At 34.1% G+C, this 13,946-nt stretch overlaps 2 protein-coding genes across 6 annotated transcripts in view; both read left to right on the top strand.

Moving 5' to 3' along the window:
• The window catches only part of nahoda, a 32,478-nt gene that overhangs the window by 8,630 nt on the left and 9,902 nt on the right, over positions 1-13,946 (top strand). For all 5 annotated transcript variants that reach the window (XR_011032320.1, XR_011032319.1, XM_068290104.1 and 2 more), the window contains exon 2: positions 3,595-3,969. Coding sequence is in view for 3 of the 5 variants with exons in the window: in XM_068290104.1 (XP_068146205.1) it covers positions 3,720-3,969 (250 nt within the window). In the remaining 2 variants the exon portion in view is untranslated. The remainder of the gene's footprint in view (positions 1-3,594; positions 3,970-13,946) is intronic.
• On the top strand, positions 7,631-8,586 carry LOC137577389 (proteasome subunit alpha type-4-like). Its single transcript, XM_068290842.1, has one exon. It carries the CDS (start codon positions 7,763-7,765, stop codon positions 8,498-8,500), a length of 738 nt encoding a protein of 245 aa, XP_068146943.1. The 5' UTR covers positions 7,631-7,762; the 3' UTR covers positions 8,501-8,586.

Genomic DNA, 13,946 nt, shown 5'->3' with positions numbered 1-13,946 from the left:
GGGTGTATAAACAATTCATTTTAAACCTTTAAAAACGCCAAAATTTAAGTAAGAGCCAGAAGGAAGCCTTTCTGACCCTATACTGTATATATATTCTTGATCACTATCAACAAACAAGTCCAAGGGCAACTTTCTTCTTTTTTAATGTATGTTGAAGCAATTTTATGGAATTTTCATACATTTCAAATATCCAACAGAATTTCATAGGAAAATCTTTAAAGTTTTTTTCAATTTTTAAAGAGAGCTTTTCACTTAAAAGTGTATATATAACTTAAGAAAGGTCTGAAAAGTATTGTCACTTAACATGAATTTAGTTTTTAAAACTACCATAAATATTTATATATAGTAGTACCAAAAATAAACTATTTCAATAGCATTCAGTATATTAAACAGCTCCAAAAACAACAAAAAATTTAATAAATGTCTTTCGAAGGTAAGTTCCTTGCACTTGTTCTAAGAATAAATGAAATAGAAATTGTCAATGGCCTTAGAAATATTTAAGGTTAAAAGGTTAAAAGGTTAAAAGGTTAAAGAGCCCTGCCCCAAACGAAATAGCCAAAAGAGGACTGTTTCGTCGCTTTCAGCCAAAAAACTGAAGTCAACTTTGTTAAACACAATAAATAATAGCATTAGTTCTGTAAAGAACAAAATCCCTTCACTCATCATTAATTCAAGAATTTTAAATTTTAGCTTTGTTTTACACAACAAAGTAAATCTAATAATCTATAGAAAATAATAAAATATTTTAGATACAAATTTCCATTCGAAATGAATCAACTTAAGTGAAATCTCAAGTTCAATTCGTTTCCTGACATTCTCCAACTCCACCCACTATGAGCCAACACTTTTTGGGTGATTCAAATTAACTTTGAGCCAACTTGAGGTTAGTTATTTTGACTGCTTTTTCTTCCAGCTGTGCGAGTAAATTGCCCAAGAGGGAAAATGTGGGCTTTTGTACATTGTTTACATATATTAAATTACATAAGCAAAAAAAAAAAAAAAACTTTTGACAAAACGGCAAACAAAAATTCGATGCGGGCCAAGTTTTGAGATTCCAATTTCCTCAGCCAAACTGGGCATACTGATTGTGAGACTTTAAAGCCAATAGGGCATTGCCAATTTATTCTAGCCCAGTTAAAAACAGCAACAAGAGGAGAAAAAAAAACAACGCAGCTTTGCTCTATATATTTTTTTGTAATTACTTTTTAACGCTTTGTTTAGCTAATTAAGTTTTTTTTTTTTTTTTTTTTTTTTGCTTTACACAGTGTTTCTTGTTGTTGTGGCAATGTTATTTGTTATTTGTTGTTATTGTAGTTGTTGTTGCCCCAATCTGTGCTGAAGACTTTAGCTCCAATGTCAAGCCAAGTGTCTCTCAATGCCAGACCAGAGACAATTTCCACTGTCTGCGTCTGTCCGAGTAATCAAAACCAAACGAGGCGGTCACCCAAAACAGCTGCTCGGAAATGGCTTATAAAACTACGAAAGAAAACAACAACAACAACAACAAAAACAAATAAATCGTTTATACTTATATGTTTGGCATTGGACAATGACTTGGACCGGCTTAATTCTTAATTATAGTTAAGACCAACTCAAAAAAACTGGAACATCTAAATGGTCTCGAACTCGTGCTCCCATTCTGTTGAATTGCAGAAAATTTGTTATTTTTTGTTTTCTATTTTTGTTGCCAATCAGTTTTGGACGTTTTGTTTGTTTGCTTGTTTGTTGCCACGGCCGACTAACACCAATTGGCGATCATTTATCTCCCGAGGCATGCCACATGCAATTTGCCTGTCAAAATTGTAGCACAATTTTTTTTTACTTTTTTACTATTTTACACCCCAAATCAAAACAATTGGCTCTGCTCCAGCCATAACTATAGAGTTGGAGCTAAATCAGGTAGCCGTTCAGGGGCGGACTTCAAAAGACAATTTGTTGCGAATTAAAGTCGCATTAAACTAAATTGAGGTTAAAGAATTGGTTTTATATTTAACTATATACTTACAATTACTGGAATATATACTTAATTTTAAAGAGTAGAATGAATTCTGCAGAATAAGTAGAACGAATGACACTTGAAATCTTTAATTCCATAAATATTATCGTGAAGATTTCCGACTTAGTACTTTTGATGATGGAATTTTGTCAGTAAAATGACACGACAACTTCGAATAAAAATCAATAATTATTGATTGATATTAATAAATTATAATTTATTAACTGATTGGAGTTAATTTTTCTTAGGGGTTACCTAAACGGATTCCTCTATGACTTAAATTCAGTTTTCATTAACAATTTTCAAATCTGAAAAAAGTCAAAAGATTGGAATTCATAACCATAGACTGCTTCAAATTATCCTAAGAAGGAAGTTTCTCTTTACTTCCAGTGAATACAAGTTTCAAATTGGCCATACCAAAGAAGTCTCAAACAGAAACCTACGGAAATCCGATAATAAGGGAATCTATTAACCCAAATTTCAATATTTCATTATAATGGAATGAGTTAAGAGTACAGACTGAGTTCAAGTCCTTCTCCTAAGATATCAATACATAGAAGAGACAATCCCTTAAGGGCTATATTTATGAAATTTCTATCTAGAGCTTACCATGTCAATGTAGATCGATAGTTGAGTAATACCTGGGGAGATTCTATATATGCGTATCAAGATTTTGTTTTGACCTGAAAGTGAAGTTGGTATACATACAGATGTGACATTTGATGAATCATTTGAGTGAAGTTGAACTAATTTGAAACTTTAAAAGGTTGATTCACTTTAGTAAGATATTTTGTAAACAGTTCGTGTTGTAGATTGATTGATTTGAAATGTTTTCTTTTGAGTTATGTGGTTTTAAGTATGTTTTCAATGTTCAATAACAAAAAATATTACAAAATCGTTAAGGAAAATCATTCGTTGTAATGCACACGTTCATACATACATATAAGAATGATGAATTCACTTGAAGACTTAGAGAAACTTTGCTAAAATCACGTTTAAAGTCCATAGATAAACAGTAATCAAGTATTTATATAAAAAAGGTAAGCTGTCCCCGGCCCCCACCACACAGGAAAATCTAAGCTAAGCCCCTGGATATGTTTTTTGAGTTAGCACCTACCGTTTAGGTCCGGCTTATTTATGGCGTTTCATTAGCCACAGTCCACATTTTTATGTTTATTTTGAATTTTTGTTTTTGTTTTCAATTGTTTATGAAAATGCGGCTTAAAGTGTTTTAAGTATTTTGACTTTGGCAGCTGTCATTCGCTATGATTAGTTTCTTGAACGCGGTAAAAACCTTCGATTTCACCCCGATCATTGAACTGGGTTTCACACGCGTCTTAGCCCACCCGAAAAAGCCAAGTAAAAGTTTTTGTCACTAGCGACAAACAAAAAATAAAACGTAATGAATTTTTTTTTGAAATTTTTCCCTCTGGGAATTTTCCTAGTCATTGTCTTTTTGCGAGATCTTGCAAAATCTGAGATATAGACAGACAGGGAGACATACCTATAACTGAATCTACCTCCTCCCCTCGCCACCATTTATGTAACTACAATATTTTATATATATTTTTAACATTCTTTCTCTTCTCTCTTTGCAGATGTGTTAAAAAGAAATCGCAAATTGAAAACATCAAAGTCACCATAACGAAATCTTTTGCTAATGCAAAAAACCATATAACAATAGATTTGTTAAAGAAATAAATTATATGAACAAAAAACCAAAATGTCTATAAATAAAAAGCAACAACAACAATTGGCCAACGCCCCACCAACGTCTCCCAATCGCCAGCCAAAGCGATTCCAACTCCATTCCATAGCTACTTTTGCCTTGGTCGTTGTTGTATGTTGGAGCTCTCTGGGCCTGATTTGGGGCACTGAGGCACACGTGGCTCTCACATATCCACCTGCACGTAAATACGATTTGGATTTCTTGGATAATTCCCGTACCAAGCCGCCATGTGGCATGCCCAAAGGTGAGTTTCAGACCTGAGAAAAACAAAAGCTCCAACCAAATTGACCTGGTTAAGCATTACCTTTTGCTGCTTATTGATCTGCCATAATACAATGCAGACAAAAACAAAAAAAAAAAAAAAAACCAAAAAAATGTAAAACAATTTGCGTCTTTTCTTTGGTCGCCCCTTTTCTGGTGGGAACCTAAATAAGTACTTATAAGGACCCAAAAAAAAATTGGTGGCTCATATGTGGGAAAATTTATGAAAGTTCAACTGCAGTTTTTTCTTTTGCTTCTTTTTGGTAAGAGAAAGCTTTTGACTGGCTTCAAGGGACAGTGAGTTTACAATTCCTTAACAAATACTCAGTCAAACTAAGCCAATGTACTTTGAATACTCAAGTAATTATTTTAAATTCTAGCTTAATATTTGATTAATCTTTGAGCAAACTCCATAATACAATTAAGTGAAAACTCATAACATTTCTTGGCTTATCCGTTTACTTAAGTAAAAGTGTTTCAATATCTAAAAACTTTAACAAAAGACCTTAACTAAATTAGCATAATTTGCATATTCTCCTGGCTTAGTCATGAGTGGCAAACAGGCAGACTCTTCGCTTTCATACTTATTTTCCTTAGGGGGGCTAATATCAAAATATGTATAGATAGATATGGTAACTATATGGCAGACATTTATGCAACAGCCGCCTTTTGAATTTTACATAATTTTCCTCGAATCAACGAACCTTGAGGCAATTTGCTGTTTCTCGATAGAGAAGAATGTCGGCTAGCATGCATTCTAATTGCATTTATGCAGGGAATCTACGTCGATTTGGTGGGGACGGACAGGGGAACCGAAGAGTCAAGACCGAAGAGCTGTGGGGCCCCGGATGGGTTGCAGATAGCGTGGTAGTGGGTAGAGCCAAATATGGCTTGTATGTTGGCTCAACTAAAAGACTTCCGCAATGCACACACACTCAAACACACACAAATAGTCACTCGTACACTGACTCACGTAAGGTTGACAAATAAACTTCAGTTTCAGCTTTGGCTTTCGCTCTTAGGTTAGTTAGCATTGCACACTGTAACGAAGATTGAAATGTATTTTATAATAAGAGTTTATACCTTACATTTTCAGAATACCTTCAGAAAAATTCAAAAAACTATAAACCCATAGATAACATTTTGGGGACACTTTAGGTTAGGGAATTTAGGGACATTAATTTGGCTAAAAACGACGCCAAAAATTCCAATCTATCTTAATTTTTCTAAATTTGTACAACAAGATCTTAACATCTAACAATAAGATTAACATTTTGGGTTTTCAATTTGAAATAAAGTTTATAAAGTTTATTCATCTTCCTTTTAAGGTTTGCGTGAAATAGATCCTACATTATTTTTTTTTGTGAAGGGTGTAGTAAAGAGACCAGGATGATTCCTTGGGTAGTACTTAGGGTGATTAGCAACAATCTGGAACAGTGACCTACCCATTTATAGTAACAAAAATAAGTAACTGATATTAACTGATGTTAAAAGTTGAATGCGTTCAAGGATGCGTGAGAAGGAAGCAATTCTCTAAAGATATTTGACTGACAAAATATAATGGATCGGCGTATGTTTCCCTTGTTAGCAAGCCTTTATCTATCAAATCCAATCAAAGATTTCTTATCTAATTGTAAGATGTATACATATGTCATTTTGTTTAAAACCTTTTTGCCATCTAAAAATAGTAGGTATCTTTATGATCTGTCCTACAGCTTTTGATTCCTAAGATCGTCTAGTCACTTTTCATACACTTCAAAAGTTCAGATGGATTCTTTATTTGTATTCAAGTTATTTTAATACTATCCCTCTTAGACCCTTACAACCCTCACCCAATAAGTGTTAACTAAGACTCAGGAATATCGGGAAAGACTAAACACAAAGGCCTACTTGTTCCATATTAATAAACCATTAATTAAATATGTTCTCTTTGATAAGAATGATTAAATAACGTAGTCAAAAATTTGGAGGAAAAACTATTGAAATATCAGATTATCTACGATTGAATTTACAAGATCCGCTTACTTCTAAGCCTAATTGTTTCATAGCCTCTTCTAGGAATTAAATGCTGAAAGAGTTCTACCATTTTTGTTTAAGCGTTTTCAATGCACACTTTTGTCCCAGTGTGCAGAGGGGCAGAAACTAAGCGAAGCGGCAGTTTGCAATAAGTTACAAGCCATAAAATTAATTTTACTTTGGCAACAACCCTATGGCCGGGCCACTGTCTTGCATACTTGGGCTGGCAAATTAACCTGACCAAGTGGTTGGCTGTCGGATTGGTTGTCGGTTGCCAGCATTGGCAGCTCTCCAAGATTGCTATTTCTGTTGTTGTTGTTGCTGTTGTTAGTGTTGTTAGTGTTGCTGTGGTCAAGGAGTTTCAGTTTCGCTTTAGTTAATTGCTCGTGACGTTGGCTTTTGCTCTATAGCTGGCACTTGGTATGTGTATTATGGAATTTATGGCATGCATACATACTATATACATATGCATTCAATCCCAGTCGGATCCAAATCCGACAATGCATATCTGTATTTCTTTCTTTTAAATGTCAATTGTATGAGGCGCTCTCTCATTTGATATTCTATGGCGATTTTATTTCTTCTCCTTCTTGGTTGTTGTCGTTTTTTTTTTTTCAATTTTCTTTCGCTTTCAATGGCGACATTTGGTTTTATTTATATACATATAAACATATCTATATATGTATTTATATATATGGGATTGAAATTGAATGGGCATTCAAATTGAAATATGATGGTCTAAAACAAATGTATTTCGATCGAGACTAGATAAATGTGATTTGCCTGCCAAGCTCTGCCAGATAAATCTTTTCAGAAATTGCTTGCAAATGTTGCACAAAATCTTAAATCCAAATGGAAGTCTAAATACTACAGAGTTTAAGCTAAGGCAAAAACACTTATGTTATACTTATGGTCATGTGTGTGAAACGACCTTTAGTCGGTCGGATTTGTTCGTGTTTGCAGTTACATAAAAAACATTGACAAATTCTATCTAAACAATTTGTAAATAAATGAGTCAAAGAGTCACTTTCGAATTTTATTTTAAATCGGTTCTATTTTATGTAGATTAATTAGAAGGGGGTTTATTTTGAGTTTACTATAACCCCGATGTATAAATACGAACTTCTTTCCATCCAAATAAACCGAAAGCAAAATCATAATCCATTGGGAAAATTTTCAAACAATAAACTATATAGCAGTCTGATGTTAAAAAAAAAAAAAACAGATTCAGGACTATATTGTACTGGCTATGGATGTAAGATGAGGATATTCGTTCATGAAATATTTAAAGTTAGTGGATAAATAATAAAAAGGTCTAAGGACGTTTTCATTGAGTCAATATATTGGTCCGAAGTCGAGAACTTTTCATTATAATTTGAATACTTGAAAGAAGCAAAATAACTGTTTGGAAATTGAACAAATTGGATTTGAAATTAAGATTTAGAAGGCTTATGTAGATGAATTTGGCTAAAAACATATCCAAGCTCAATCCACGATTCCTTTCTGACTTCTGATTCACTTTCCTCACATGCTACGATTCGGTCTAATCGTCTTTGCTTTATAAGTCAAAAGACTAAACATCTATTATGAAGTGAATTTATATAGAGCACTCTTCCCTAACAAAATAATCATAAATTTCTATTAGTTTCTAACAATTTCTATCAAAAAATTAATTCTTATATTTCTAAAGTAAAAGTAACAGCAGAAGAAAAACAAAAACGGATTCTGAAATTCGTGAATTCCACACATGGCATATTATAATGAATCATCGTGTTGATCCATGCACGACAATCTTCTCGCCCGATGGACGTCTCTATCAGGTGGAATATGCCATGGAATCCATTTATAATGCGCCCACTTGCTTGGGCATTGTAGCCACGGATGGAATTGTTTTGGCCACCGAATGCCGTCATACAAATAGCTTGCAGGACACGGCCGCAATGCCTTCGGAGAGAATGTATAAGATCAATGAAAATTTGATCTGTGCGGTGACGGGCACTCAATCCGACGCCACTGTCCTGATAAACGAATTGCGTCTGATGTCATTACGTTATCAATTAATCTATAACGAGATTATACCATGCGAACAAATTGTCACCCAGCTGAGTGATATTAAACATGCCTATACTCAGTATGGTGGAAAGCGTCCTTTTGGCGTTTCATTCCTATACGTGGGCTGGGATTCTACGTATGGCCATCAGCTCTATCAATCGGATCCAAGTGGTAACTTTACCGGTTGGAAAGCCACATGTATTGGCACAAATTTTAACATGGCCATGGATATGCTGAAGGAGGAGTTAGCCAATGGGAAGCAGATTAAAGTGACAGAGGCCATGGATTTGGCCATTAAAGTGCTTCTCGAGGTAATGGGTCCTACCAAAACGACTTCAAGCTCTGTGCAAATGGCCACTTTGCAACGTATTGATAATGCAACCGTCATCTGTGTCCTGGACGATATCGATGTGGACGAGCTTATCAAGAAATTTAAGTACATTTGATACAGAGGATGCAGCTTTGATATTGGTTTTAATGAGTTGATGTTGTTTTGCCTCTAATGTTGATTAAAGTTAAACTTCACCTGAAATCATTTACCTCATTTGATGTTGTCAATTACTGAATTGAGGATTGCGTTATCTCATTTAGTTTGACATTTGTGTGTGTTTGGTTTCTTCTTTTTATGGCTCTTGGCATAATTATAGAAAATGTCTTTGTCAACTGTCTCTGTGTGCAGCATCTTGAGGTAACTCAACCGCAGAGTGTGACACAAGATGTGAACAGACCACCACAACTTGACCTCCATTCCAAGACAATTATTACCAAGTGACTTAGTTCGCTGTGGTCATAAAAAAGGCAAAACCAAAAGCAAATCGTGTAACCCTTAAGATCAGTAAAATAACAACAACCAATGAACAAATTGAGTTAGTAAAACAACAACGAAAAAAAGAAGACCCAAAGAAGTGGCATCAAATGCAAACAAGATAAGGAAACAAAAGGCCACTGAGGCAACTGAGGCAGAGGTAGAGGTAGAGGTCAACACAGTTGTCAGTTGTTAACCCACTCGGCGAATGTGGAGACTGTTCCAGTAAACCAGTTGCGGCTAGATAGACATTCAGCTGTCACTTTTTTGAAAGATATGTTGGCTATAGCAATTGCTGGCCATGCTGTAATCGAGGAACAGCAGCAGCCGCAGCAGCAGCAGAAATGGCAACAAATCATTTGGTTTTTTTGGTGTGCCGTAATGTTCAAGTGAAAGTTTTTCACTTGCAGCAAGTTGCATTCCACTTTTGCTTTACCGCCGCATGCATCAACATCATCATCATGATCTGCCGATCATCATCATCATCATCATCATAATCATGATTATCAAGGCAGTCAGTCAGCCTCAACCTGCTTGGCCAATTCGCGGTTTTGTCCAAGCCAAAGACAAGCGGCAAACGAAGGCAAAAGTTGTCATGTCCCGAAATGGAGTAAAACGTGCCACAGGCAAAGACCACAGAGTCAGAGCCAGAGCCACAGCCACAGCCAGCCAGAGCCAGCCAGATCCAACCAGCCCACATTGCGTATACGCACTCTGCGTATATAATTTAAAAAAAAACACACAAAAAATGGCAAACAAAAATGTGGCCCAACTGGTTTTTACAGTCTATACATAAAGTAATATATATTTCAATGTAGGCAGTGCTGGACTTAAGTAAGAGAATTATATTGCAACTAAATCAATTAACTAAATTAAAGGTCTTATTTTCAAAATTAAATACTTTCCAAACAAACGTTATTTGTTATTTAAAGTATTCTTTAGAATACTTTTCCATTTTTCAAGACCATTTCCAAAAATAGTTTTATGTTGTTCCTAACTTCCTGTTCCTTAATCCATCAGGTCCATTTCCGCTTTTCATTCCGAAGAACTTTTTCGATAGTTCAGTTTGCATTAAAATTGTTTCAAATCGTCAGCTTTGGTCAAAGTATTTTGGCAAGTCCAACTTTTCATTTGAAAACGATTCTAAAACAGGAATAGGCCTTAAATTTTGTGTTTTATTTAAAGTTTTTGCTACATATGAGATCCCAGATAGATTTAGGCATGTAAATTTGTGATATTTTACCCCCCTAAAGTATGTAAAGAATAATTATAGAGTTCATTCGTTGGAACTAAAAAGAAAATGTTGAATACATGGAAAGGAATGCGGTTCTCATTATTATCTGCTTTAGGCACAGTGAGAGAATGAGAGTTAAAGAGAAAGAGAGAAAGAAGAGTCCTAATAAAGTATCTAATTTTTGAAGGCTTCACTTGTTTTTGAAGGTCCTGAATTGGGTCCAGGCAATGCTGGCAAATAGGATAAGTTTTAATCTTAGGCCATTCTTATAAATCATAGACGTTGGGCCCCATCCCCGGAATGCGCTCCTGTCTTATTGATTCCATCCAAATGTATGTAACTTATATAGCTATGAAATTGATTTGGCATTTTGATGCTTCGCACGTGTGTGCAAGTTGGCAATTACTTGAGGTTTGAGATGATCTCAAGGCTTTCGATATAATTAATATGCTATATAAGTATTATCGAAAATGTCAAAATCATAGTAAACACAATATGATATTCAGTTTTTTTTTTTTTGGTTTTTTCGAAAGTGCATAAATATATCATAATTTGTGACCCCATTTTCAATTGTTTCGTTGCGTTTTCATATGTGGAGCGAGTGAGGCAAGTGAATGGCGGTAAGCCGCTTCTTTTTTTTTTATGCAAATTAATTGGTAACACTTTGCAGCTACATTGAGTAAGAGATGCCACATACCGGGCGCCCTCCCTCCCCCACCCACCAAACACCGAGCAATAGAGCTCCCCCACCCCATTATGCATTCCCCTCATCTAAGCCATGCCGTGCCATAACAATAACAACAAAGCAGAAGTAAGTTAAAGCCAAAGCCAAAAGCAAAAGCAAACATTATGCAAGCAAAAACAAATGCAAAAGCAAAAGTTTAAGTTTTTTTTTTTTCTTTCATTTTTCTCAAGCTGTTGGAAAATGCACGTTTTGTGGGTAAATATAAAAAAAAAAAAAAAATATATATGTAAATTATAAATATAACTATAAGCAGGAATAGGCTGATATGTGTGAATTGAACGTGCATGGCCAATTTATATATATAAGTATATGAGTGGATAAACAAAGAGTAAGAGTGTGATAGAAGGGGGAGGTGGGAGAGAGAGAGAGAGGGAAGAAGAAACTCAAAACTTGACAAAATTATTAAATTTGTTATTTGAATTCAATTTCTGTTTACTCGCATTGCCATGAAGTATCCATTAAGCCCCTTCATGAATGAATAAACAATAAATACATTAAATATTTGTTAATGAATTTTGCAAAAAGGAATGTTCAATGGAATTTTTTTCATATTTTGTTCAAAACCCACACAACATTTCGGTGAGCCAAAGTTGTTCTTCATATTAAGACGATTATAGCCAGTTTTTATGTACATACATATAAGGCCAATACAAGTTAAGGCCAAGAAACTCTCTTAATACTAGGCAAATAAATCTAACAAGATTAGCAAATATTTTTGATTATATGCAGTCGAATATGTCTTATTTCATATTTTTTGGTTTTCCTTGTGTTCTTTTTTTTAACATTTTATTTAAAATTAAATACCAACTCTATTAAATTTAAGACGTACATACATTTGGATGTATTTTTAATTTTCTATTTTATTTTCATTCTATTTAGTTCTTAAATTTGGTTGTACTTTTCGAAAAGAGTTAAGTTTGAAATTCTTTAAAATTTCATTAAAAACTATCTTTTATTGTAGTGTTTTAATTTTAAAATTATAGAAATTGTCCAGTTTAGGTCGAACACTTAATTTCTAAAGTTATACAACAAAATGGGCTTTAATTTTTAAATTTGGTTTAATAATTTAAGCCGATTTTAGTAATTAAAATTAGTTTTGATACATTTTTAAAGCAATAATTTACGAAATGTTCTGAACTTTTGAGGTCTAATTGATAAAATGTTTTGAGAAATGGGTTTAAAATATTTAAAATTACATAGACTTTCATAATCAATCATAATGTTAGAGACAAATTTTATATTTTCATTTAAGATTTCTTTTTAATTATCATCTATTGCTTAAAAAATCTATTAAAAAATATATATAAAATATATATTAAATACATACACATTGTCGGATCTTGGACTGCAAAATAGGGTAACTTGGCTCCTTAAAGTATGCAAAATTCTAACGATTTATTTATAACTTTTCAAATTCCTACTTAAACCAAAGGTAAACAACTTTACTCCATTTACAATGTTTGATTCGAAGATTATAGTTAATCTGCAGTATTCTTTGTAAAGGCGAATTCTTTGTCTGCATATTGCATACTTTAGGGGGCAAAATCTTCCCCTTTTATAGCCCTATATGCGCTAGTAAAAAGTAATCAAATCTATTATGAATTTTAAATTCATTCTAATAAATTTTAAGTTGACTTGAAAATCATAAAACTTGTAAATGGATTTTTGTTCTTTAAATTAAAAACTCAACCAAAACAGCCCCCAAATTGTAAAAAAAAAACTTTATTAAATATTTTCACTTTTTATTCACACCAATCGCCATCTTTTTTTTCTTTATATAACCTTTTTTCACACCTGTCCATTGATTAATTCACCGTATAACCATTTCTCTTTAATCTGAACAACAAAAAAAAAAAAACAAAAACTTTAAGTTGAAATCAATCAATGGCCATAATAAAAGTCATTTTTTCCACTCCATCTAATTAAATAATGCTTAAATTAGGTAAAATTTTTAATCAATTTTCGAACGCAAAAGAAATCCAAAAAAAAAAAGAGCCCATTTCGTGCGAAAACAAATATATTTTGTGGTGTATTAGCAGCACGTCATCATTATCATCAATGGAATGGGGACGGGTACGGGGATGGGGAGCCGGTTACGGGCACTCCACGGGTGCGGAGTGGAACCGTCTATACGTTGGAGGGGACAGACTTTCGAAATGACCAGATCAGACGACGTTGGTGAGGTGAGTTCAAGCGCAGCCAGCGGCAATGTTCATGCATCGCGTAGCCTCAGCCTCCAAAAAAAAAAAACAAAAAACAAAAAAAACATAACCAAAGGTGAACAACTTTCGCGCGATTCGCAGCTCATGAGAAATATGAAAGAAAACAAAATACAATATTTTTTTTCTTTCTTGTTTTTGTTTAAGCGTACAAAATTTTTGAACCTGACCAAGCCAGATTCATTGGCGGCTACATGAGAAACGTAAAAAGAAAGAAATCCCCAAAAATCGTTGGCGATATGCAGACAAGTGGATACCCTATATAAAAGGAGTCCAAGTCCACAGGCAATGCATGTCTACCTACAACTTATACCCCAAGTTTGTAGGGTATAAAAACCACCTGCTAACTTGGTAAAGGGAATTTTTTTTCTGCTGTTAATCGAAGAAGATGAAAGGGGCATGTGGATTTTGGGGTCCGGACGAAGAGTGACGCCCATTTTTTGGCATAATTTGGCAAGCGATCTTTCGATTTATTAATGGCGAACAATTGATTTATATTTCTTCTTTCAAACTTAACCCATTTAAGCAGACAGACAAACAACAGCAGGTTCAACGGCTTTTTTGGTATTTTTTTTTTTTTTAAATCAAATTTTGCCTTGATTTAGTTTTTCTTGTGTGTTTCTGTGTGTGTGTGTGTGTGTGTGTTCCACTTTTTGTTCAGGTGCATTGGAACGTAGAGAGCTCTTAGAGAGGTGGGGGAGAGAGGGGATAGAGATGGAGAAAATGCATTGATCTGACAAATGGAAATCGAATTAATTTGCATACAAATGTTAAACGTATGAGACAAGAGACCACACCCTATGCGGTTTCAAAAAAATCTCAAAACATACATACATATGTTTCTGAAATTGATATGTCTTATATCTTATATTTCTGCAGATAGGAATCC

Source organism: Drosophila tropicalis, unplaced genomic scaffold, assembly GCF_018151085.1.
Source record: "Drosophila tropicalis isolate 14030-0801.00 unplaced genomic scaffold, ASM1815108v1 contig_593, whole genome shotgun sequence".
NCBI classification, from domain to species: domain Eukaryota; kingdom Metazoa; phylum Arthropoda; class Insecta; order Diptera; family Drosophilidae; genus Drosophila; species Drosophila tropicalis.
The sequence above is the reverse complement of the archived record's forward strand: the minus strand, read 5'-3'. Positions and strand labels throughout refer to the sequence as shown.